At 41.6% G+C, this 26,701-nt stretch overlaps 1 protein-coding gene across 2 annotated transcripts in view; it reads left to right on the top strand.

Annotated features, from left to right (window-relative positions):
* LOC138967118 (uncharacterized) overlaps nucleotides 1-26,701 on the top strand; it is a 140,468-nt gene that overhangs the window by 56,169 nt on the left and 57,598 nt on the right. For both annotated transcript variants that reach the window (XM_070339598.1, XM_070339597.1), the window contains 17 exons: nucleotides 5,607-5,676; nucleotides 6,432-6,519; nucleotides 7,077-7,261; nucleotides 8,895-9,032; nucleotides 9,480-9,621; nucleotides 10,015-10,083; nucleotides 10,462-10,594; nucleotides 11,207-11,360; nucleotides 11,714-11,913; nucleotides 13,258-13,426; nucleotides 14,031-14,150; nucleotides 15,863-15,938; nucleotides 16,174-16,207; nucleotides 16,494-16,632; nucleotides 17,277-17,385; nucleotides 17,994-18,152; nucleotides 24,662-24,815. In XM_070339598.1, the coding sequence (XP_070195699.1) occupies nucleotides 5,607-5,676; nucleotides 6,432-6,519; nucleotides 7,077-7,261; nucleotides 8,895-9,032; nucleotides 9,480-9,621; nucleotides 10,015-10,083; nucleotides 10,462-10,594; nucleotides 11,207-11,360; nucleotides 11,714-11,913; nucleotides 13,258-13,426; nucleotides 14,031-14,150; nucleotides 15,863-15,938; nucleotides 16,174-16,207; nucleotides 16,494-16,632; nucleotides 17,277-17,385; nucleotides 17,994-18,152; nucleotides 24,662-24,815 (2,139 nt within the window). The remainder of the gene's footprint in view (nucleotides 1-5,606; nucleotides 5,677-6,431; nucleotides 6,520-7,076; nucleotides 7,262-8,894; nucleotides 9,033-9,479; nucleotides 9,622-10,014; nucleotides 10,084-10,461; nucleotides 10,595-11,206; nucleotides 11,361-11,713; nucleotides 11,914-13,257; nucleotides 13,427-14,030; nucleotides 14,151-15,862; nucleotides 15,939-16,173; nucleotides 16,208-16,493; nucleotides 16,633-17,276; nucleotides 17,386-17,993; nucleotides 18,153-24,661; nucleotides 24,816-26,701) is intronic.

Consider the following 26,701-nt stretch of genomic DNA (forward strand, 5'->3'; position numbering starts at 1 on the left):
GCGAAAGATTAAATAATAACCCTAGATGTAGAAAGTCTCAGTGAGAGCGTCAATTTTCATTCGTCGGGGTAGCCTGTCGATTATGAGTTAAAGGCTGTTTAGCCCATTTTTGAGTCGGACTTTTGAATGTATCGGATGGAAGAGCGCTCGGTAAGTACAAACAAGTCGCGTAAGGCGAAATTAATACATTTAGTCAAGCTGTGGAACTCACAGAATGAAACTTAACGTAGTCCGCCGCTAGTGCAAAATGCAGTGAAAGTGACGAGCCTGTTTGGCGCGGTAGCGATTGCGCTGTGCTTCATTGCACGCTTTACTGTACCTCTCTTCGTTTTAACTTTCTGAGCATGTTTTTAATCCAAACATATCATATCTATATGTTTTTGGAATCAGGAACCCACAAGGAATAAGATGAAATTGTTTTTAAATCGATTTCGGAAATTTTATTTTATTAATAATTTTTATATTTTTAATTTTCAGAGCTTGTTTTTAATCCGAATATAACATATTTATATGTTTTTGGAATCAGAAAATAATGAAGAATAAGATGAACGTAAATTTGGATCGTTTTAAAAACAAATAAATTTTTTTACAATTTTCAGATTTTTAATGGCCAAAGTCATTAATTATTTTTTAAGCCACCAAGCTGAAATGCAATACCGAAGTCCGGCCTTCGTCGAAGATTGCTTGGCCAAAATTTCAATCAATTTAATTGAAAAATGAGGGTGTGACAGTGCCGCCTCAACTTTTACAAAAAGCCGGATATGACGTCATCAAAGATATCTATCGAAAAAAAGAAAAAAACGTCTGGGGATATCATTCCCAGAAACTCTCATGTCAAATTTCATTAGAATCGGCCCAGTAGTTTAGTCTGAATCGCTCTACACACACACACACAGACAGACAGACAGACAGACAGACAGACAGACACACACACACACACACACACACACACACACACACACACACACACACACACACACACACACACACACACACACACACACACATACATACACCACGACCCTCGTCTCGATTCCCCCCTCTACGTTAAAACATTTAGTCAAAACTTGACTAAATGTAAAAACAGCAGCTTTTTTCCTGTGCTGGTTGAAACATTCGAAAATGATGACTGTTTGTTGAAATCTGCTGTGCTTATTTCCATGTACATTAACACAGCCGTGACTAGAAGCAAGATCAACAGAGGAAGAGTATGTTTTACAATCCAAGTCTTGAAATCTTAATATCGTTGAAAATATATGGTTTTACCTTATGCATCACTTATGGCACCAACCTGTACACAACCCGGTCACTGAGTCACGGAAATGAATCAAGTTAATGGTGGACATGACGTTTTACGCCCAGTAACAAGAGGGCAGAATCATAAAGTATTGTATTATGACGTACATGTCGGGGCGGATTGTATAAGGGGGGGGGGGGGGGGGGTAGGAGGGTTATATCCGTAATGAGACATTAAATGTCACACAACTCAGATTCTAGCGTGCCCGGCAACGTGTAGTATGCTAAGTATGTAAGTAAGTACTCTAATGTATTGTAAATCCTCGCACTTCAGTATGCTAAGTACTCTTATATGCATTGTAAATAGTCGCACTTAAGTCGTGGCTTCCCGTGATACATGTTGTGTCAATCTGGTCAGCCATACCTTGTCTCCCCTCAGAGGGTCAGTGTGTGATGAAAGGCAGGGCTGCTACAGTAGCTGTTTTATCTGACACGCTCACACGCAGGTTGATGGTTCTTGTAGAGGACCAAGTTCGTTCCGCCTTGCGGTGTACGTGTTGACGGGTTAACGGGACAGTCGTGAATGATGATGACGTGAATTGTTTGGGTGTATTTATTAGTTTCCCGCAATTGTAGAGGTGCTGTGGAGGTCATTCCGTGAATAGTTACAATGTCGTTCGTTGTGTGATTGTTGTTGTTTCTTATTTTTCGATGGGTTGGTTTTTTTCTCGAGTGTTTGGGTTTTAATGTCGAAGGAGGATCATATGTATGTGTGTGTGTGTTTGTGTGTGCTGGCATAGGTGCAAGCACCTCAGTGTTTGTGTGAGTGTATGTGTGTGTGTGTATGTGTGTGTGTGTGTGTGTGTGTGTGTGTGTGTGTGTGTGTGTGTGTGTGTGTGTGTGTGTGTGTGTATGTGTGTGTGTGTGTGTGCCATGTGTGTTCGTTCGTTCGTGCGTGTGTGTGTGTGTGAGTGTGTGTGTGTGTACATGGGTGCGTGCATGCGTGTGTGAGTGTGTATATGTTTGTGTTCAATCGGATTTGCATTCAGCTTGAGCTTTTTCTTGGTTCGTGAATGCTGTTCGTCACACGGTTATTCAAATGAAAATAATGTTGCGGCTGACTAAGAAAACAATTGTTTTGTTATGAAAATCATAGACAGGGTTGAAAATGCTATAATAAACCCAAGTGCACGGTAAGAGAACTGAGCAGAATCATAAAATAGTACAATGCTACCGTAGTACTTACTGAACCTATTTTCTTTCATTTTTAGAGTAAACATGACATATCTATATATTTTTGAATTCCAAAGAAGATGAGGAATACAATGCAGTCATATTTTTATCGTTTACCAAAAATTCGATTTTAATGACAATTTTAATGAGCAAACTAATTGACTAATTTTTAAGCTTCCGAACTGAAATGCAAACCCATACTGTCTACGCTATCGCTTTAGTACCTCTGACCGGTCGCTAAAGTCCCACGCCAGTGAATCTATCAAAACAAGAATACAGAGTTATCTCCCATATGTTGTTCGCGCGCAGTGGTTCGCGAGACGATAATGATTGCAGATTGGCCGACTTCGACAGTGATCTCTGTTCTGTTCTTCCCAGTTATGATAAAGACATCGTTCCAAGGTCAAAACAAGTCGAAATTTTGGGACTGCTGCCGGAAGGAGGCCGTAATATATGGTTGCATCACTGTCAAAAAATCGTCTGCTCCAGCGAGCGCCGAAACCAAACGGTTGATTATCACGTGACACTTTTGCCATATTCAGAGTTGTTTGCACAGTAAATACAGCAGCGAAAAATAGCTCGCTTGAAACTGTCGTACATATTAAATTCCTTTGTAATTTAAAAATTACACAACACCATGAAAAATCATTATCGACGATCGCGAATCTGCTTACATCCATAACACATTACAACAAGTCGCGTAAAGCGAAAATACAATATTTAGTCAAGTAGCTGTCGAACTCACAGAATGAAACTGAACGCACTGCATTTTTTCACAATGACCGTAGTCCGCCGCTTGTGCATAACGGAGTGAAACTGACGAGCCTGTTCAAACATATCATATCTATATGTTTTTGGAATCAGGAACCGACAAGGAATAAGATGAAATTGTTTTTAAATTGATTTCAGAAATGTAATTTTGATCATAATTTTTATATTTTTAATTTTCAGAGCTTGTTTTTAATCCAAATATAACATATTTATATGTTTTTGGAATCAGGAAATGATGTAGAATAAGATTAACGTAAATTTGGATCGTTTTATATAAAAAAAATTATTACAATTTTCAGATTTTTAATGACCAAAGTCATTAATTAATTTTTAAGCCACCAAGCTGAAATGCAATACCGAAGTCCGGCCTTTGTCGAAGATTGCTTTACCAAAATTTCAATCAATTTGATTGAAAAATGAGGGTGTGACAGTGCCGCCTCAACTTTTACAAAAAAGCCGGATATGACGTCATCAAAAGTATTTATCGAATAAAAGAAAAAAATATTCGGGGATATCATTCCCAGGAACTCTCATGTCAAATTTCATAAAGATCGGTCGGGTAGTTTGGTCTGAATCGCTCTACACACACACACACGCAGAGATACACACACACACACACACACACACACACACACACACACACACACACACAGAGACACACGCACATACACCACGACCCTCGTTTCGATTCCCCCTCGATGTTAAAATATTTAGTCAAAACTTGACTAAATATAAAAAGATCTAAATATGTTATAAAAAAAATCGATTTCCTCGCCAGACAAGGGGAAAAAAACAAGGCATCCTGTCAGGGATAGAATGAGCCGAACTCATTTTGACCTGAGCCTCAGGATGACCCATAGTCTTGACTTTGTCGAAGGTCACTTGACCAGAATTTCAATCAATTTGTTTGAAAATGTGGCGGCTTTTTGCAAGCGAGTAACAACACGATCTTGAGATAAGTTCGTTATCTGTTTTATAAGTGTGTGTCTGTCTTCTTCAAAGACCTTTGGGTCGAACAATTAACTAGTCATTGAACGTTATGTTTGTGTTTCAATAACCTACCATTCTTGTTGTTTTTGTTCACACACACACACACACACACACACACACACACACACACACACACACACAAACACGCACGCACACACACGCACGCACATACACACACACACACACACACACACACTCATACTCATACACACACACACACACACACACACAAACACGCACGCACACACACGCACGCACATACACACACACACACATACACACACATACACACACACACACACATACACACACACACACACACATACACACATTGCAAATAACCGGGTCATAGCAGACTTGAGTGCCGATCATTCCGTAAACAAACAAACATTATACGCTTTTATTCCAGAATTTTACAAATATCTCATCATTTTGAAATATCTTTCACTTTTTTAAACACGGTTCAAAGTCAACCTTTTGGGCGACAAAAAGAAGCGTGAAGTGAAGGAACAATGTTGCCTTTGCGGTCTAAGGGAAATAAATCAGCAACTCAGTCTTTCCTTGGTTGTGTCCCTTTCACAATTTCCGGAATTCACCGATATTTAATGTATTCGTACGTCATACGTCTTACGAAGAGTTCCGAAAAAGACCGAAGAGGAACAAAATTATAACGTCATATTAGGAACGGAAAAGAACGAAGGATACCGAGAGTGACCGAACGGAAAAAGACGATCATTTACGGAAGGGGCCGAATTTTTACGGAAATATTACGTCATACTCTATACGGACAGTACCGGAAACAAGCGAACGAGAGGCACCGAAGTGTTACGAAAATTGCCGATGTTATTTCATGGGAGATGACTGTTGCACGCTTGAATATGGGGTTTTAACCGGAGTTTTTCCCCTTTACTTGTAGCGCCAATTTTCATGGAACTCTTCTTTTCGAAGACACTTTCTGTTTCAACTTTTCAAAGAAGTTTTACGTCCTAACGTTACAAGTACAACTGAGGATAGTTAGTGTACTTGTCGATCTTTTTCAATGCTTTTGCTGACGCGACTTCTACTTCAAATTCTTAGTAATAGGGTGCTTTTTCTGTTTGCACAACTGAAAGGAGAGGTAAAGGCAAACGCAAAGTCGATCAGTGTACGTTAGTTTGCACAGATCTTCCATTTGATTTTGAGTATGATTACATAATCTGAGAGAACGTAACGTTCGCTTTTTGCTGTCGATGTTATCTTGCTCTAGGAAGATGGATGTATGATCCTACATTTTTGCATTGCCTTGACTTTTTACTTGTTATTCACTATCTCAGTTGTTATTTTTACTCTGTTTTTGTGTTTGTTTGCCTTCATTTTTGACTGATTTCTGGGTTCAGGTATGGCTCCAGCGGACCGCAGTGTTCGGGAGGAACTCACGGATGGGACAGCCGCTATGACACTATGGGTGTGAGTAATAGATGACTGTTTACAAAATATATTTTGATTGTATCAAATGTTTACAAGATTATAATCTTAATCAGAGTCTCTGTCTTAATGAAGAGGTCGACTATGCCTACTCAGCTAAGTTCTTTAAATTAATTTATCTTTTTGTCCACTACAATTTACAAAGACGCAATGGTGAATCACTGAATGTTTAATTTTGAAACGTGGACATCTTACTAAAAAAATAATAGACCTTTATTTGTAAGTTATTAAACCATGGAATTCGTATTTATGTGTGCTGGCATATATATATATATCCACACAATGAAAGCTGAAAAACGTTTTAAAGTTGTAAGAGCTTAATTATAGTTTATACATCACAATAAAAAGTTCAACACCAAGCCAGAATGTCTCGTCTTTTGTTTTCAAATTTTCAGCCCGCAGGCCTTCTTCAAAGGTACACAGACCAAGCGTCTATAGAACTTACACTTGGTGTTGAACTTTTTATAGTGATGTACATGTATATATATATATATGTATGCATCCGCTAACTTCTTTCCATGACTGAGTTTCCCAGTGAGGTGTGGCATTGTGCATGATAGTACTAGTTAGTACATGATGCTACTGGGTAAAATGGCTAATGTGGTCAACTGAATTTATTTGTTTTATTTCAATAGTGTGTTGCTTTATGTATGTTTTTCTGACCATGAATTCATAAAGAGTGGTATACCGTATAGTATCATCTGTAAGGTACGTGTTAACTTTTGTTTTTTGTGCAGGCATTGTTTGTTGGTCGCGGGCCCGCATTTAAAGAAGGAGTAGAGGTACCGCCGTTTGAAAACATAGAGCTCTACAATCTAATGGCAGGTGGGAAATCAGTTCATAGGTGTGCTCTTAGTCTTATATAAATTTGTGTCTGTGTAAGTGTGTTTACTTGTAAAATATGTGTTATCTGTCTTCAAACGTTTGTCATAAATTGTTATCATAGTAGGAAGAAAGTTTGACTGAAAACGTACACCTTTTTCTCATTAGAGTGTGCCTGGGTTTGTTTGACGTGATTAGTATTATATAATTTAGTGGTTACCATAAAAGTATTTCTATTCAATTCCTATTTTTGAGAATTCATGTTTTTCTGTTCATTGTTTTTCTTTTTTTCTGACTTTCTTTCGTTCTTTTTTTTTCTGTCCTCTCTTTGCTTTTTCTTTCCATTTTTCTGAAACACCCTTCTTTTCTGTCTTTCTTTCATTCTTTTGTTCTTTCTTTCTTTCTTTTCACTTTCTGTCAAGAATAGTTTACCATTTTTCTGAAACACCCTTCTTTTCTGTCTTTCTTTCATTCTTTTGTTCTTTCTTTCTTTACTTTTTCTTTTTTTAGAACATTTTACCATTTTTCTGAAACGATCCCTCCTTTTCTTTACCACACAGATTTGCTGGAGGTTGCTCCCGCCCCAAACAATGGTACACAGGGTTCGCTGTACAGTCTGCTGAAGAAGCCACCTGCCCTGGACAGTTTAACCAAGAATGAAATCCAGTGTCAACACGTCACTGATCTCTCAGTTTCTAAAAAACTCCAGAACTACTGCAACTGTTCCGCTGCTGAACAAAACACTGTGAGAAACAGATGTACACAGTGGGACCCCCAATTTGAAAACTCCCTCCCTTTTAAGACCCTGGGTTTTTTTCAGACTTTCTGTTAGCCTCTGTAAATTGATCCCCATTTTAAGACCCTGTTTTTTTTTAGACTTTCTGTTAGCCTCTGTAAATTGATCCCCATTTTAAGACCCTGGGTTTTTTTCAGACTTTCTGTTAGCCTCTGTAAATTGATTCCCATTTTAAGACCCTGGGTTTTTTTCAGACTTTCTGTTAGCCTCTGTAAATTAATCCCCATTTTAAGACCCTGGGTTTTTTTGACTCACATGCGAAGCAAAAGTGAGTCTATGTACTCACCCGAGTCGTCCGTCCGTCCGGAAAACTTTAACGTTGGATATTTCTTGGACACTATTAAGTCTATCAACACCTGATGTGGCCTGATGGTGTATGGTTACAAGATCTCAAAAAACATGTGCGGCAACTTGACCTCACTTCAAGTTCAAGGTCACAGGGGCCGTAATTGTTGTCTTAAAAACGACCATTTTTCACATTTTCGCATTTTTTTCTGAAGTTATCGAGAATGGCAACCTTAGCTATGTATGCTATACAGGGCAATGTAAGCCCTATCTTTGGACACCAGTTTGGTTGACCTTGCTTCAAGGTCAAGGTCACAAGGGTCCTTTAAAGTTGGATTGTATACATATTTTGAAGTGACCTTGACCCTGAACTATGGAAGATAACTGTTTCAAACTTAAAAATTATGTGGGGCACATGTTATGCTTTCATCATGAGACACATTTGGTCACATATGATCAAGGTCAAGGTCACTTTGACCCTTATGAAATGTGACCAAAATAAGGTAGTGAACCACTAAAAGTGACCATATCTCATGGTAGAAAGAGCCAATAAGCACCATTGTACTTCCTATGTCTTGAATTAACAGCTTTGTGTTGCATGACCTTGACCTTGGGCATGGGTCAAGGTCACATGTATTTTGGTAGGAAAAATGTGTAAAGCAGTTCTTAGTGTATATTTGACCTTGACCCTGAAGGTCAAGGTCATGTAAAGGTCAAGGTCAAGCATGTGAGTCGTATGGGCTTTGCCCTTCTTGTTCAGACTTTCTGTTCATAGCCTCTGTAAATTGATCCCCATTTTAAGACCCTGGGTTTTTTTCAGACTTTCTGTTAGCCTCTGTAAATTGATCCCCATTTTAAGACCCTGGTTTTTTTTAGAGGTCTTAAAATTGGGGTTCCACTGTATTCTGATTTATTCTTGAATGGGTTTTTGATGATGCATTATAGCCACAACAGATCAGTTCAGGGCTTGGCATAAGATGCTACGAGCATCCTCTCTTTCAAACGTTTCCTGTGCCGGGCTGTGGTCAATCAGCCTTAATTAATTCTTTTGATTCCCATTAATAGAAATAATAATTATTTCGCGCGCTACACATGCCACTCTCAGATTGTTATCCCCAGTGCAGCCTTGCCGTGAAAGCGTAGAAGGTCATTTCATTGTCATGGTTACAAAAGATACATATCAGATATTTAATCAGACACAATGTTTCAAGAGAGTATCATTGATGATCCACATTTCTTTGGGAAAATCTTGTATATATATGCAGTGACAATCATGATAGAATTGTCTTTCATACAGTCACAGCCACACGTGAGTGGTATACTGCAGCCTGTGCTACCCAACAGCCAGTCGTCACTGTGCCTATCTGATGATCACCACAAGACTATGTACAGTACACAGCTTCACATGCCCCTGTGGACATCCTTCACAGTCTCTGTAAGTTAATTTCTGTTGTTTTTTTATGGTATGAGGTATGATAATGTGTGTGAGAGAAAGAGAGTGCGTCTGTGTGTGTGTGAGAGAGAGAGAGAGAGTGTGTGTGTGTGTGTGTGTGTGTATGAGAGAGAGTGTGTGTGTGTACAAATGTGTGTGTGTGTATATATGAGAGAGAAAGAGAGTGTGTGTGTACATGTGTTTGTATGAGAGAGAGTGTGTGTATGTGTGAGTGCTTGCATGTGTGGGTGTTGACAGACATTTCTCATCAAAAGGTGTGTGTGTGTGTGTGATTTGATTGAAGAAGCAAAACATTCCGTCTGATAGACATAACTGCAGCACACTTTCGGCAGTCTACCAGTTGCCTGTTTTCTGTTTTTCTCTCAGTTTGCATCTCAGTCTTCCTTTTACCTGACCTTTTCACCTCAGATTTTTGTTTTTATCCTGCAGAATGAACAAGATATTCTGCAAGACAAAATCAACTGCATTGTACCAGAAGACCAGTTGCCGTCGGAAGAGCAAGGACTGTACAGCGTGTACACCAACAGTACAACCAGAGCTGATGGTGTTACAGCAGCTGCCTTTTTTACATGTGAGTATTCAATATTTTTGGACCTCCAAAAGTCTAATGCACAGATTTAAGGAGATTAGTTGCATTAAAATTGAAATACTGCATGGCACTTGAAGATAGCAGATGTACTCAGAGCGTGATAACTAAATGAAATATACTTGGTAAACCTAGGTTTGATATGGCGCAGCATCTAAAATCAATTTGTTCACATCACAAGGTGCTCCACATGCTTCAGTAGGGGATGCAAACAACCGTGAAATATTGTGCAAATTTGACTTGTTGACACATGGTCTTCAGCTAAAGAACTCGATGAACATTTTTCTCTGCTTTGTACCCAGAAGGGATATGTTTAGCTGAGGTAAGAGATCACACACTACCTTAAAGCTTTGGTGATGATGATTGGTTTTGTTCTAGCACCCAGCAGCTGTGGAAGATTGACTCGTTCCTCCAATGTTATTCCAATGATGGAAAAATTGAAAGATGGTGAGAGTTTTTTACATTAATTTTGATACATGGACCCTACTCATGTTATTATGCTGTACTTGAGCAAAACTGAAAAGATGAGGTGTTAATTGTTGGAAGATTGAAAATGTTTGCTGAGGAAGATTTTCTGAAACAGAGCATTGCACGAGAGAGAGAATGAAAGTGCATGTGTGTTTTCATTGTTTGTATGTCCTTGTCATTGAGCATGTCTTTTGTGTGTGTCTGTGTGCATGTGAGAGAGGAAGGTGTGTATACATATATATGTATGTATGCGAGAAATGACACCTGATTTATTTTGTTAATGATGATGATGATGATGATGATGATGATGATGATGATGATGATGATGATGCATGTGAACTATTTTGTGGTGTGCAGATTTGTGGGAGGAGGTGTGGTTCATGCTGAGGGAGGTGGTCGCTAAATCACACTCTCCTGTTGATGTCATTCTTGGTCCTGTCTTCGATTACGACTTTGACGGCCTGGCAGATAATCTTGATAACATTACAAGGTGTGGAGTACATGTATTACTCAATGTGTTTTACGATCCAGCAATGAGTGTCAATGCTTTATTCATGTTCACATGCATGTATACTGTGTAGATTCTAAGAGTTTTGTCAACAATGCTGCAAACATGCTTGCATTTATCTGTGATGGAAAAAGAAAAATAGAATGCATCCATTTGTTCCAGTGACATATTTCTCGATCAGCCTCTAGCTGTGCGTGTTTCTTTGTCTTTCTGTTAATGTGTGTGTTGTGTGTGTGTGTGTACTGGGGTATGCTTGTGTAAGGGTGTGGGTTTGTGAGAATATATATATATATATTGCCATGTGTAGTTGAGATCGAGAGCATGTGTGGTTATTTTATATCTCTATGCATATACTTTGTTTTTGCTTTAATTAGGGAAACAAACTTACATTGTGTAAATCCAAAATCAGATGGACTGCTAAGGTTTCAAAAATCCAGGAGAAAAAGAAAGAAGAAAGAGTTTTTGGCACAGTTAGTATTAGCCAAACGAGATATTCACTTTTTTTCTTTTTGAGTGTGGAAGATGCAACATTCTAATAAATACTATTTCTTGTTTTTTTCTGTCTAATTTTGCATTGTGTAAACTTATGTTCAGGTATGCAGACACAGAGGGCAAAGTGGCGCTGCCCAGCCATTACTTTGTGGTGCTGGCCCGGTGTCCTCAGACCGATCAGCCCCTCCTCCAGTGTATTCAACAGCTTGACGTCCTCTCCTTTCTATTGCCCAACCAACAAAACTTGAATGCCCAGGTGAGTTAAAAACACTGACAACAGAGGGGAAAACCAGTGCATGTGACAGGAAATAAAATCAGAGGAGTGAAAAACATGCTTGCATCTAAAACTTTCAGGCAATCACAAGAATTTGGCTCCCTAGGAAGCATGAATGAAAAGCTACTTTCCTGATTCTGTTGCCAACAATATTTGCAGAAGCAAGATCTACTTCAAAGGGTATTCTTTTGAGAGGGAATGTACAGATTCGAAGATCTTGAAGTATGCACATTTGCAAGTGCATTCAACATTTTCACATTCAGTGCCACGGTATTTATTTATAACCAGAAGAAAACAGGTCAAACCTTTCCTTTAGTCCGGGTGTGATTGTTCAGACAGGAGAAAGACGTCTGTTGGAAAATGTGGCTAGGCTGCGAGACGTAGAGCTGCTGACAGGCCTTCAATTCTTTCCTGACCTTGACCCTGCTGTGAGTGCACGACTGAGGACGCATGTACCGACAGCTTTGTGGGTCAAGCCTGGTGTCTGGACTGATGACCTGTGCACTGCTCCTTCTCCATCCAAGTGCACTTCAAGGTAACGTACATCAGTACTCTTCTTTGTCTGTCTATTTGAGTGCAGTCGGCAGGTCCACTTTTTTCTAGAAATAATTATGGATGTTTGTTTTCATTTGCATTAATTAGCACAAAATAAGCCAACTAAACTTCAACCAATCTGGCAATAATGTCTGCAGCATTCGATGCTTTCGGTTTTTGACTCATCTGAGCAATCAGGAGAGTCTTATAGTAATGATCGAGCAGTGTTAGGCTGTCCACAGACAAAAAACTTAACATTGAGGTTTTCTTGGATGTTTTTCAAGCTAGAGCTTCCAAATTTCACACACTGGTAGTTTTTGAGAATCTTCAAACAAGATGAAAGTTTGATTTACCCTCGTCAAATTTCAAGTTCACAGCAGGGTCATGTTCGAGTAAAAAAATGGAAACTAGCTATTTTCTCAAATGTTTTTCACTAAGGATCTTTGAAACTTCACACTTTTTCAGAAGGTATTTGGGGATCGTGTTAGAGAAAAAAAATGGAAAAACTATTCACTAACATTTGCTCTTCTTGTTTTGGTATGACAAAAAGTGTAATGTAATGTAATGGGACTGGGTGGCCGAGTGGTAACGCACTTGCGCTCGGAATCGAGAGGTTGCGTGTTCGACCCTGGGTCAGGCCGCTATTTTCTCCCCCCTTTCCTAACCTAGATGGGTTCAAGTGCTAGTCTTTCGGATGAGACGAAAAACCGAGGTCCCTTCGTGTACACTATATTGGGGTGTGCACGTTAAAGATCCCACGATTGACAAAAGGGTCTTTCCTGGCAAAATTGTATAGGCATAGATAAAAATGTCCATCAAATACCCGTGTGACTTGGAATAAAGGCCGCGAAAGGTGAATGCTCGCCTAACAGGCTTGAGGTTTGCTGGTCGATGTGAATGCGTTATATATTGTGTGTAAAAATGTTTGTTTGTCTGTCTGTCTGTAAAAAAATTCCATTTCACACGGCAGAAATTAATATGTAAAGCGCGGAGAGCACAGTTAATTGTGGTTCGCGCTATATAAGCTCACCATAATAATAATAATGTAGCTGTAGTCAAACTGGTCCTTGAAACTAACCGGGAAAAAAATGATCAGTCAATCCATCCACCAGATTTACATTGCTTTGTGAAATGGAGAACAAATTCAGCAGCTCTGTTAAAAAAACAAAAAATGGTGTGTTTTATTATTGGTTTATTTGGGGTTTTTGTTTGCAGCATATTATCAGTTTCAACTTTTCACCGACTGACATAGCCAAACAACCTTCATGCAAATGTTTCTACTTTGCATTTTTTTTAAGGTATTTATGCTGATAGATATTTTAACCTACTTTTGTTTCCCAAACAGTTATAAACCTGTTGTGCTGATATCACTGGACGGGTTCCGCGCCGACTATCTCGTGAAGTACAACCGCACACCCACCATCGACAGACTGATCCGGTGTGGGGTGCACGCCCCCTACATGCGCTCTGTCTACCCCACCGTCACCTTCCCCAACCACTACACCATTGTCACTGTGAGTTGAGGGCTTTAACAATTCTTGTGGTTTGACTGTTGTACAGCCTGTAATGTAAGGCTCCTCCATCAAGAGTGAATAGTTTTCAGTCTTCTATTGTCTGTTCCGCAGTGTCTTGTCTCAAGGCAGTGACCAATATAGCTAGAGAACTTTGAACTGTCATGCCTCAGATTTTATTCAAAACTGAAGAGAAAAAAAATTCCATTTTTTGTTTTTGTTTGTGTGTGTGTGTGCTTCTTTCTGTTTTCTTCCTCCTTTTTTTTTGTGGTGCTGTTTCAACTCTAAGGCAGGAATTTTAATCTCTTGTCATTAGTCAGCGCTAGAAATTAGCACTTATGGTATCAGCAGGATGACAAAAGAATGTTGTACCCTAGCATCCACCATGGATAAAAAGACATTCGATTTCCTCACAAACTTCTCATACTGAAACTGATAATGCATCTGTGCTTCTGAACTTAACTTTGTAACAAATGCTTGAGAAACCCATAATTGACAGTATTTATATGTCTGTCTGTCTGTCAATGTCTGTGTCTCTATATCTGTAAGCCTACCTGACACACAACACAAGCCTGCACATTTTAAAATTAGTTGTTTTTGCCACAAGGGTTTGTATCCAGAGAGCCATGGCATCATTGACAATGACATGTACGACATGGACATGGGCCAGAAGTTCTGTTTGTCGTGTCCACAACTCAAGAACCCATCTTGGTGGGGTGGAGAACCAGTAAGAACTCCCTTTTCCATCATTATTGATTGTAAATATTTCCCCCGAAAGCGGAGTATGGCTGCGTGAATGGCGGGGTAAAAACAGTCATACAGAATTTCGACCCATGAACAAAGAAGAAGAAGATGGTATATGTTGTGTTTAATATATACATGAACTTTGTCATTGCAAGGTTGAATCTATTGTGTGAGGCCAGACAAAGTGTAGAGTTTAAACAAAGAGTTCAACATTTTCCTAAACAAGAGGCGAAGCCTTCAAGGCTCACGTAAGAAATCGACAAACAGTAACACAAACTCAATCACTCCGTCACACATACACACATACACACACACACACACAGTAAGCATAGGTGACACTGTGCAAGAAAGCGAGACACTAGATCTAGATCTGTCTGTCTGCATGTAGCCTACTTACAGGGACACGACTGCCAACTAGTCTCGGCCCGCTCAAAATAACAATGACCGAGACTTTCAGTAATTCCTTCGCGTGACGTCTAACCCTCTTACGTCATAATGTGACGTCTTCAAATGACGAAATGTTAAAGTTTCTACCACAGACATACACACGCACGCACATACGCACATACGCACGCACAGACAGACAAAGTTACGATCGCATAGGCTACACTTACGTGAGCCAAATATATGATTATGATGCTTTGGTGCTGATGCTTGTGTGTGACTGTGTAGTAGTAATGATTTTTCACACAGAAACACACAGAAGTAATTTTGGCTTCATCTTATGATTCTTAATTGTCCGTCCGCTTCAAAGGCTACAAGCCTATAAAGGTCAAAGTTCTAGTGAATGTTTTATTAACTCAATGATTAAATGTTCCATGGATTAAAGGCACAGTAAGCTTCCCGTAAACCATCACAGATACTGTCAGGCTTTTACACACAGTACAAACACCCTTCCATTTGAACGCTCACTAAACGGGAACATCTTAGGTGCCCTCCGTAAAGAGCGAGCAATTTTCAAAGAATTTATTTTTGCGTGGTTTATCTTACCCCTGAGCCATTGTGAACCCGTGTGATCAAGTTTCCCTTTTTCACAATGTAGTCGTCAGTTAGTAATTTGAATGCGACTTGCTGTGAGCTTATCTGCAATAGCACGTTATTAAGTACCTCTGACTATGCACGAAACAAACGGCTGTGGTTCACAAGAACTCTAGCGATGGCTTTTGACTGTTCAGAGGAACTGCCGATAGGTATAAACCGTCGTCTGCTACAAGAACCATGACCTTGCGTGACCCCGCTTCGGGCTTTTCTTTTTTCAAACTTTCAAACCTTCGAATTGTTCTGATCTTGTCTTGATGAAAAAAGAATTCTTTTATGATTTAAGAATGTTTGTGTAACAAGCTGTCAATTTATTATTTAGATTTTAAAAGTTAGGTCTAGCGCCAAAACGCACCACGGTCCGATTGTCTCTGACACAATGCGCAAAATTAATTCTTTGAAAATTGCTCGCTCTTTAATTACGTAAGGGACCTAGGATGTTCCCGTTTGGTGAGCGTTCAAATGGAAGGGTGTTTGTACTGTGTGTAAAAGCCTGACAGTATCTGTGATGGTTTACGGGAGGCTTACTGTGCCTTTAACCTTTCTTGTCATTGTTTTTTTATACCTCTTTCACAAAATTCCTTGTCATCTGCCATTGTGTCTTGAATGAGTGTTGATGCTGTTGACACGATACAACCTTTGCCCTCTGTGCTTCAGTTATGGCTGACTGCCAAGAGGCAAGGACACAAAACGGCCACCTGCTTCTGGCCCGGCTCAGACGTACCCATACAAGGTTTGTAAGAAATTGGGCTGAACAGAATTTGGGGAAATTGTGTTCTTTTTGTCAGGGCCTCTATAGGTACGAGACGCTCTTCATATCTGGGTTTGATTTTGAAGTGGTGTGTATGAATTCTTTTTTCTTTTACTTTGTATGCATCTGTGTCCGTGTGTGTGTGTGTGTGTGTGTGTATTCGCACTTGCACAAAATCATTTATGTGATAGTTTTTGGGTTGTTCTTTTCTTTGCAGGGGAGTATCCTAACCTGTACCTGAATTACTCAGGGTGAGTTTGTTGTTGTGTTTTTTTCAATAGCTGGTGGTTTTTTTTGTTGCTGTAACACTTGATTTTAAGGAGCAGTTTTTCTTTTCCTGTTATTTCTTCAGTTTTTATACTGCGACAGTTTCTATTTCAAAACCAGTCCCTAATTTATGATATCTAAAAATATTTCTCTGTGACTAATGGCACTGTTGTGATCTCAACGTTATCCTGAACCTGAATAAAAAGCACAAAGCATTGTAATGATTCTGTTTGACCATCAGTAACATTTCTGTTGCTGTCCCTGCCACAGCGGCGTATCCTTCATGCAGAGGGTGTTCACAGTCCTACAGTGGCTGAAGCTGCCAGAAGAGGAACGGCCCGACTTCATCACGCTTTACTTTGACGAACCGGATCACACTGGGCATCAAGTGGGGCCTGACTCTCCGCTGGTGAGTGGATGTAGGGGCAGGCTAGCTTTCTGAATGTTTTGCAAGGGTTTGCTGAGAGAAGTTGACTGGAAAGTTTAGAATTCTTAGGTTTTCTTTTGATACAGTGTATTGGTGTAATGTTATGTTTTGAGTTCCAGGTTGTTATGTGGTTCCTTAAATGTGTTGTATTTGTAATTTACAGAAAAGTAAACACTCTCAGATATGTAGCTGCATGCACACACTGATAAACATTCAGACACATACACACACTAACCGGTAATACATGCACAGACACACACACACACATACACACACGCACACACACACACTGTCTCTCTCTCTCTCTTGTCTAACTGGTGAGACTTATGCACACACACACACACACACACACACACACACACACACACACACACACACACACACACACACACACACACACAATGAGCAGATGAAAATGTCATGGTAATCAGGGCTCCTAGCTTTCATCGTTAGTCTGACAGCCTAAAAGTTTGCATTGGAGAGTTCATTTATTATTACTCTGCCACTTCCAACCTGTTTGTGTTGCCTGTATGTTTTTGTGATACTCAGTATTTCCTATTTCAAGTAGTAGTTTCTTCTTCAATGGGCTTGATTTGAACATAAGCATAAGATGAGACTATTTTTAGATTGGAGAAAAGTTGGCAGAGGTGGACCGAGCAATTGACGAACTGATGCAGGCACTATACCTCCATAAAATGCACCACTGTGCAAATATCATCATCGTTGCTGACCATGGTATGATTTTGTTGTTGTTGTTTTTGTTGGTAAAGTAGAATTATACTGGCAGACGTTACCTCTTGTGTTTTGCATATATTATTTCAAATGAGACGTAGAGAGAGACATAGCAACTGCAGGCCACTCTTGATATGCCTAGCATAAAGTGCGTATCAAATGTCAGAGATGATCCTTAATTAAGATTTTGTTTAGGCAGAAACTGTCGTTTTCTGTGAATGTGTTTTCAGGTATTGAGGGGGGGGGGGGGGGGCTGACTCTGGGGGCTTAAAAATGCTCCATTTTCTGCATTCATTCTCAACCACTCCTTCAGAATGAAATTCTGCTTATTTTAAATATTTTCTTGCAGGAATATCACTGATGTTGAATTACTTTTTCATCCATGAACTGCATTTTGTATCTTTTATTTTATTTTTCAGACATCGTGTCACAGAGTGCATTCAGAATTATTACTTCTTTTTCATTACCAATTTCCCCTTGTACACGTGGGTCTTACTCAGTTACTGTGTAAATGGGTTTGAAGACACATTATAGAAGGTTAGGGAAAAAAACAAAAAAAGTGGTAGTTCTTTCATTCTGATCATGCCGTACATGTAGGTTTGGTGTTCCAGGAATGTCGGGCCTGTCCTGTGATCGCGTGGTCTCACTGTCAGGAGACCTTTCCAAGCAGGAGCTGAGGAATATGTACGTGTATGAAGGACCTGTTGGAAGGATCAGCAACAAGTACAAGTATTGCGGTAGTAACAACTGTCGTCTGGACCCACCTCGAAGTAAGTGACAAGGAAAGATTGAATTACTCCCCAGCTGTCCAGAAGTTGTTACCTGTTGTACTTTTTTTTTTATTCTTCTTTGTTATAGGAGGTTACTTGCAAAAACTAATACTATATCACATTTGATTTGTAATGATCTCCGACATAGCTTGCTTTTGCATTTTCATTGAACTGAATGGGTTTTTTCCCAGAAATATTGTAAAGCTACTGTTAAAGACATCATCTGCTCTGATTTTTTTTCGCAGTTTTGATACTGATTCACATGAAAACGTTCTTTCAAAAATGTGAAAGTTAGACCTCAGACATATGAATAAGTTTACATATCATTTCGATTTGGTTCCCTATTAATCATTGTTCTTGTTCTTGTTCTTCTTTGTTCATGGGCTGAAACTGCCACGTTTACTCATGTTTTTGCACGAGTGGAGTTTTACATGTATGACCTTGCCATTCAGGCACCATATGCTGATTTCGGGGGAAGCATGCTGGGTATTTTCATGTTTCTATTAACCCACCATTAAATTACATATTCTTACGCAACTCACATAGATAGCATTAACTTCAGTTAAAGTGCTAGGACACTGAACTACGCTTCACCCCAAAGGGGAAGCAACCCCCTAAAAAAGAACGGCATTGACCTATAACCCAAGCTATACAAGAGTCGAGGTCATACCGTCACGTGACCTATCACGCGTGACTCGACCGCCGCCTATGTTAGAAACTCACTCCTACTTCAGCCACCAAGTAGCTCGGACGCTTTTCACACTACGCTGCAGGCTTTTAGCCTACTGTCTTCTGGACAGTGTTTCACCCCGTCTACAGGTCCCTGCTTCTCATGCACAAGTTTGGGTGAGCTCGTTCTAATTTATTTGCTTTTGCTTGCGTTTCTTTCTTTCTCCGTTGTTCGGTCTGATTGTTGTTTATCAATATCATAACTCAGACTGGTTTTTGTCAGCAATGGCTGACAAGGAGAATTAGAAACCACAGACTAGTCAGTAGCTGCTGAGGTTTCTCCTTTTACGTTTCGCATAAAGAGAAAGGCAAAGGCACTACCATTTCCGTTCTTGACCCAGCTTCTCTAACTTTTGCGTCTGTTAAATAACATTGTATGGTTGAAAACGACGTTAAACAACATATAAAGAAGAAAGAAAGAATGTCTGTTAAATTGGACCCTATGAATCCAATCATGCCAGTGCTGAAGCAGGTTAAATTTAGGTTACTTCAGCCAAGGCAAACGCAGTGGGAAAGAGATTACTTGTGTTAAAGATAGTTTGCTTCCCTTTTTGAGATGTTTGCGACCCAAATGTATAACATGTTGCCATTCGTCGAGTTTGCGCTCGCTCCCGGCGGGAGTGGGCGACGCAGTTTGTTGTCACGCATCGAGGTTCCGCCTTCATGCACAGTCTCTTCGGCTGACGTGCACGCAGAGGAGTGTGTTTACTTCATACGAGGAGCGTTCACGCTCTACAGGTTAGTCAGGTTCACCGGTAGCCAGGTTCTCTGGTGAAAGTGTTCCAGTTGGGCCGGAACTAGTAGCCCCCCCGCTGCGGCTGGGGGGTGAAAGTTTGACTTTCCCGGAGGCTATCGCTCTTTTTAAGAGGCGGAACTCACGGGGGGTCAACACCGGACAACAAGTTGGGCCGGAACTAGTAGCTCCCCCGCTGAGGCTGGGGAGTGAAAGTTCGACTCTCCCGGAGGCTATCGCTCTTTTTAAGAGGCGGAACTCACGGGGGGTCGACACCGGACAACGAGACAGATGTACTCACGGGCAGACTTTTATGTCTCGGTGAATGTGTACATGTCTCAACTTCCTCCTTTTGGGCAGGAAGCTGCTTTCGGGCAGGCTTTGCACGGTTCTTCCGTTTTGCAATCAGCCTCGCCTGTGGTGGATCGTTTTAGTGACGCAGCTTGTCACAGCGAATTTCACGGTCCAGCCTCAGCAGATTCGGAGTTCGACGATTCTCACTCAGTTTCTGAGGAGGAAGTTGATGTCAAGTTGTCACTCAAACTTTAACCAGCTATGGTTACTGCAGCTCAGGTGTCTGCCAAGTACTTCGCTGAAGGGGTGACAGCTATGGCAAGCTCTGCGGCACCACCACCCTCAGTGGTGGGTGATTTCCGCCCTGCTTTAACGGAAGTTCAGGGATATCGTTTTAGCGAGTCTCCTTCTGTTGCTTACGAACTTTCCAAGGTGCTGGCTAGAACTTCGGGTTCTGAGAATAGCTTGCCTGTGGATACTGTGCCTTTACTGGCTGCACACGGTCAGGTTCCTGATGCTGCTCAGCCATGGTTTGCCTCAGACCAGTTACGGAAGCGAGCACTTCGTTTCATTCACGCAAGTTTGCTCTCTCCCGTCGTCATCACAGTCTTATTGAGACTTACGCTTTGCCGAGTGCACCGCTTCCGGTCACTCCGGAGTTGGCTAATCTCAGGGAAGATGTCTATAGTTTGGACAAAACATTGTGCTTACTCTGAAGGCGCATTACTTGGTTTGGATGAAACGGGAAGATACTCGTTGGAACTTGCGTCTCTTTCAGAGACACTTCTTCGATCTCTTTCGCGGTCGGTCGCGGGGTCGTTGAATCCTTTCGATTTTCGAAACGACTCTAGCGTGAAAGACGTCCTCATACTCCTGGCCTCTTTGGCTAAGGTTTCAGCCGGACAAATGTCAGTCGCGGCACGGTTGTACGCACATGCGGTTTACACACGCAGGGACGCTTTCTTGTCTGGCTCTAGAATTTGAACTTGTGGAAGTTTTCTCATATGTTTCTTCTTTTCTATAACTTCCTTTGTGGGCAGCGATGCGGCGTTGCTTTCGCTTGCGTCACCCGCTCAAGTAACGCTTCACTCGCTGAGCGATATCCGTAGGCCTAGGTTACACCAAGCCTAAGAACTTAGTTTATTCTTTTCTTCGTACTACGGAACCGCTTCCGGTTGCACCGTACTTGTCGATCATACATCTTAAGGTTCATAGCAAGGAGAAACTGTCTGTTGTCAAGAACAATGATCTCCTGGCTGTGGAAGATCGTGGCCGCACTTCTTTCTATTATCGTCTTGGTACAAGACTTTGATTCGTTCTTTCCCTTGTGCGGTTTCGTACTCACGGGATGCCTTTGTGTTCTGTCGGCACACATATTCAAAGGGTTTAGCTTCGCTGTTCGTCTGGGAAAAGGCCTCGGCCGACAGTATTGTTCTGTCGGTGAGACTTAAATCTCTTCCTTGCTCGAGGGTTTTCTTTGCGAATCCTCCTCTTTGCACGCGGGCTCTTTAACAGAGAGAATCTCACAGCAAAAGGAAAAGCCCACGGCAGGCCTCGGCTTTTCTTATCAGAGAAAAGCGCTAAGCTGGCCTTTCTCAGCTTTGGTTTATTATCTTCTTCTCGGCGTGGCACGGTGCCAAAAGTTAATACCCACCACTTTATCTCCTCGAGGCGATTTAGCGGTAGGGTTCAGTGGGCAAACAATAGCACGCTTTCTTGCATACTCTTGACACTTGTCAACTGGAGTATTAGCGTTCGGCCACTCTTCTCTCTGCCTCTGTGTTTTCCCACAGCGGCTGGAGGGGCGATTAGGACTCTCACTTTATTGAGGGAGGCACTGGGGCCCTTCCTGTTGGGTCACTTATATCTAGATCGTGCCTATGTTTACTTCCACCTTCGGATATACAAAATAGATCGGAAGTGGCTACTTTTTATTTAATTCAGATCTTCGGGGCTCTGGTTTCGTTTTCTAAGCAATCAAATGAAGAGCCGGAACATGTTAGTGTCTTTTCTTGACTGGTTCACAGACACAACCAATCTTTGGATTCTCACACCACTGCTCATACAGGGCGTTCCCGTTGGTTCTCTCTCCACCAGGGAAGCAGTTCTGTCTCTTGTGGAATTCTTTCCCCTTGTCAGGGGATAACATGTGTTGATTCAATCAGACAACACCACAGTGGTCTTTTATCTCAATAAGCAGGGGGTGGCATCTCGCTCCCTATCACTGCCACAGCGAGCATGCGAGGTTTTGATGTGGCTTTTACCACCACGAAATCTTATTAGCAGGGAGGTACCTTTCTGAGAGGCTCTAGGTCTTGGCAGACTCTAGTCAGCCGGCCAGGAATGTCCACTTGGATTGGACTCTATCTCGCTACACGCTTCTACTCCTTCTGGTGAATTTGGAGAAGCCGCTGGTAGAAGTTTTGCCTCTCGGTACTATCACCTTCTGCTAAATGTTCGTCTCCCCGTTCCCGGATAATACTCTCAATTTTACTTTGAGCGGCCTGTTGGTCGCACATTATGGGCCCACTCAATCTTGGTTGCCAGTCCTTTAGGCTGGCAAGAGGGCGCCGTTTTTGTTTTTTTTTACACTCGAGCCACACGGGTGTCTACTGTACGGGAATCATTGAGACGCTCAGGGGCTTCTGCCTCAACTCTGGATTTGGTCTAGAGATTTCATAGGGGTTCAGCGTCTTCGTTTTTGTGTCACTTTGACTGGCTTGGAACAATTGGCGTACTATTAACGGAAAGAACTCCACTTCTCTCCGTTCAATGCGGGTGGCGAACCACCTATCCTGGCTTTCCGAATTTTCTCCCACGTCTCTGAATTAAGACTTTATGCGATATCAGTTGCACTGACACAGCTAGGTCGCAAAATTTTTTCACTTGGGTTCTTTTTAGCCAGCGTGATTAAGGGAACCTCCCTTTGGTTTGCTGAAAGCAAATCTCCAGTCCAGGCTTGGGATTCGCTCCCAGTTTCGGAGTTTTTGAGTTCGGATTGTTTAATCCTTGACAAATTAGCCTTGTTATTCTAAATACGGGAAGCCGTCATACTTACTCTAGTAGCTTCTGAGAGAAGTGCGAGTAAGTGCATTTTCTGTCTGGTTTTTGCTTTAGACATCTCTTTGGAGAAAGACTGATCTATAGCGCTTAGGTTTAATTCAAAATTTCTGACAAATAAGCAGAAACAGGAGTAACCAGATCCGATAATACAATTCTACCAATTTGCAATATTTTGGCTCTGCTAGAGCCATATTTAACCAATTGTACATTTCGAGCTTAAATATATTTCTGACTCGCTTGACTAGTGGCCCCCTTCATCCCCTCCTTCCTCGTCCTGATATGGCTCTGCGTAGTCGGCTGGACGTTAAGCAACAAATAAACAAACAAACTGATCTGTTTAGATCACCAGAACAAAGGCTTTTCTTTATTTCCATCAACACTTCTAGAGGCAATTGATTTAGTGAAGTCAACTTTTAGCTAAATGGACTGCCACATTGATTAGGCATGCCTACAGTGGTGGCAGGGAAAAGGGGGGAGGGGGGGGGGCAGTCAGTCCTCCCTTTTCAGGCAGCACGGGCTCAAGAGGTCAGAGTGTATAGGCCTCTTCTTTATCTGTTCTCAAGTCTGAGAGACTTACATAAGTCATGAATGCAGCGTATTGACCGTTCAAGGACGTAGTCATGAGTTTTCTATCGGCGGGGTATTTTAAGTACCCGCTGTTTTAATACACATCTACTAGACATCTTCTGCAGAAGATGTCTTTTTATGTGTTCCTGGGAACGTATCTGGTGCTCGGCAGAACAGTAATTTCGGTTTGCCAGCTATTGTAGCTACAGGCCAGATACTTGCAAGATGTTAACTATGAGTTCATTTGCCCACCACCTAAATTAGCAATCTGCTATCTATGTGAGTTGCGTAAGAATATGTAATTTAATATAAAATTTCAAAAATAAATTTTGATTTAATTAATATACTTACCAACTCACATATTGGATTCCCTCCCAGCCTGCCCCGCAAATTTTTTAAGGGGTTATATGTTTCAATACGGAATGAGTTTCACCGGTATACATCCTGCGCAGGCGCAGTACACCGGTAGTGTAAATAATCACCAAGGACCATGCCTTATATGGCATACGGTTTTTGTTTCAGAGTTATTTCCCCACGTTGCCATGTAAGAGTGCTTCCATGTCTTATCACAAAACGAAGTTATTGCTTAGGGTTTCCCTAAAAATGAACAGATCACTTCAGTAGGAGTGAGTTTCTAACATAGGCGGCGGTCGAGTCACGCGTGATAGGTCACGTGACGGTATGACCTCGACTCTTGTATAGCTTGGGTTATAGGTCAATGCCGTTCTTTTTTAGGGGGTTGCTTCCCCTTTGGGGTGAAGCGTAGTTCAGTGTCCTAGCACTTTAACTGAAGTTAATGCTATCTATGTGAGTTGGTAAGTATATTAATTAAATCAAAATTTATTTTTGAAATTTTATAAACTCTGACATGGATTACAGGATCTTTTCCGTATGCACTTGGTCTTGTGCTTGCGTGTACACATGAAAGGAGATAAGGCTCTAGCAGGTCTGCACATAAGTTGACCTGGGAGATCGGAGAAATCGCCACCCTTAACCCACCAGGCGTCGGCGGCGGGGATTTGAACTCGCGAACTTCCCATTAAGAGGCCGATGTCGTATCCACTACGCCACTGCACCCGTCTATTAATCATTCAAACATTGTTTCATGATTTTCTTGTTTCAGTCAGTGATGACGCCATTATTGAAAAGCTGGAGTGCAGCAATGAGCACATGAGAGTGTACAGCAAGGCGTCACTACCACTGCGCCATCACTACACCAACAATGACAGGATTGACGACGTCCTACTGGACGCTGATGACCAGTGGCTCATATCAAGGTGAGGTCACTCTTCACAAGCTGGCTGTTTTCTGATAATTATGGGCAACACAATCAAACTCCCCTTTTCAGACCCCCCAATTTAAGACTTGCTCTGTTTTGATACCTTGGTTTTTTTCAGATTTTCTGTTCTTAAGGTCTGTAGATTGACCTCCAATTTAAAGGTGGTCGTCTACATTTTTGCTTTTTTTCAATAATCTTATGGTCAGATTTCGCTAAAAAGTTATGTCAGATGATGAATGAACCATGGGGGAAAAAATTATAGAAAAAAAAAATATATGTAAAAAAAGATTTTAATTTTGGGTAGCGTGACTCACGCTTCCAATATTTTGTTTTCTGTTTGCTGAGAACATGTGCTTTGCCTAAAAATACTGACCAATCAAATTCATGTCACTATGCTTATAGCCACGCCCAAACAAGTGCAGCAACACTGGAGCGCTGTCCACGCTTTTTTTTAAACGCACGAAATGCACGGGATTTGAGAGGAGTTTTGCGCTTGGCATTTTCAAAATAAGGATATCCTACTATGAGTACTACGCTGGAATACTACAATGAATTTTCAAACGGCTACACTGGCTTCGTCTTTCCTGATCGAAAGGGGGTGTATTGTTTATATTTGTTGATGATAGACTCTGCATTTTAATGGTCAAATCTGCCGTGTGCTGACAAAACCGAGTAAGTCCACTGACGCTACTTCCGAGAAAAACGACTTTTACTGTTTGATAAAATGTCTCAAAAGTGATGATTATCCAGGTCAAATCACCGAGATAATTAGATAAATAGCATTAATTTACGTTTAAAACCCGATTTTCATAATAATCTGATGGATGGTTTTGGTTTTGTTGGGCATTTTGTGGACTTACTTGGTTTTACCACTTTTCCCCCCAATATCAGATCTAACAAAAAATGCGCAGATCTAAGCATGCGGACTTACTTGGTTTTACCAGAATATTTGGAAGAAGAAGTGTTGTCAAGAGAAATGACAAAACAGTGAAAATAACACTACGAATTTGCACAAGATGGAAAGAGAGAGAGTGAAAGAGAGAGAGAGAGAGAGAGAGAGAGAGAGAGAGAGAGAGAGAGAGAGAGAGAGAGACTAGACAGGGAGTGAGAGAGAGGAGAGTGAGAGAGAGGAGAGAAAGCAGGGGGGGGGGGGAGCGGGAGGGGGGATGGAGGGAGAGAGAGAAATAAAGGGAGGGAGAGAGATAGAGAGATGGAAAGAGGGGTGGAGAGAGGGAGAAAGAAAGGGAAGGTGAGAATTCGAAGGAGGGGGGGGGGGGGGAGCTATGGAGGGAGAGATAAATGGGGAGGAAGAGAGATATAGGAATGGACCGAGGGAGAGAGAGGGAGGGCCCGGGGAATTGAGGGATTGAGTGAGAGAGAAGGGGGAAGGGAGGGAGAGAGAAAGGAGGGAGGGAGAGGGGAAGGAAGAGAGAGAAAGAGAGGGAGGGAGAGACTTAGTGGGATTGAGGGAGTAAGGAAAGAAGAGGGAGAGGGAGGGAGGGAGAGAGAGGGAGGGAAAGAAATAGTGGGATGGAGGGAGAGAGAGAGGAGGGAGTGTGAGAAGGGGAGGGAGGGAGATAGGGAGGGAGGAGGAAGAGAGGGGGGAAAGGAAGTGTGGGAGGGATGGAGGTAGGGAGAGAGAGAAGAGAGGGGAGGGAGGGAGGGAAAGAGATAGTGGGATGGAGAGAGAGAGGAGGGAGGGGGTGAGAGAGGGGGAGGGAGATAACGAGGGAGGAAGAGAGTAGGAGGGAAAGAGAGAGGGAGGGAGGGAGAGAAAGAGAGTGGGATGGAGGGACAGAGGGGGGAGGTAGAGAAAAGTCGATTGTTGGCGGTAGGGAGAGAGGGATGAGGGAAGAGAGGGAGGAGGAGAGAGCGAAAGGGAAG

Source organism: Littorina saxatilis, linkage group LG5 (assembly GCF_037325665.1).
Source record: "Littorina saxatilis isolate snail1 linkage group LG5, US_GU_Lsax_2.0, whole genome shotgun sequence".
NCBI classification, from domain to species: Eukaryota; Metazoa; Mollusca; class Gastropoda; order Littorinimorpha; family Littorinidae; genus Littorina; species Littorina saxatilis.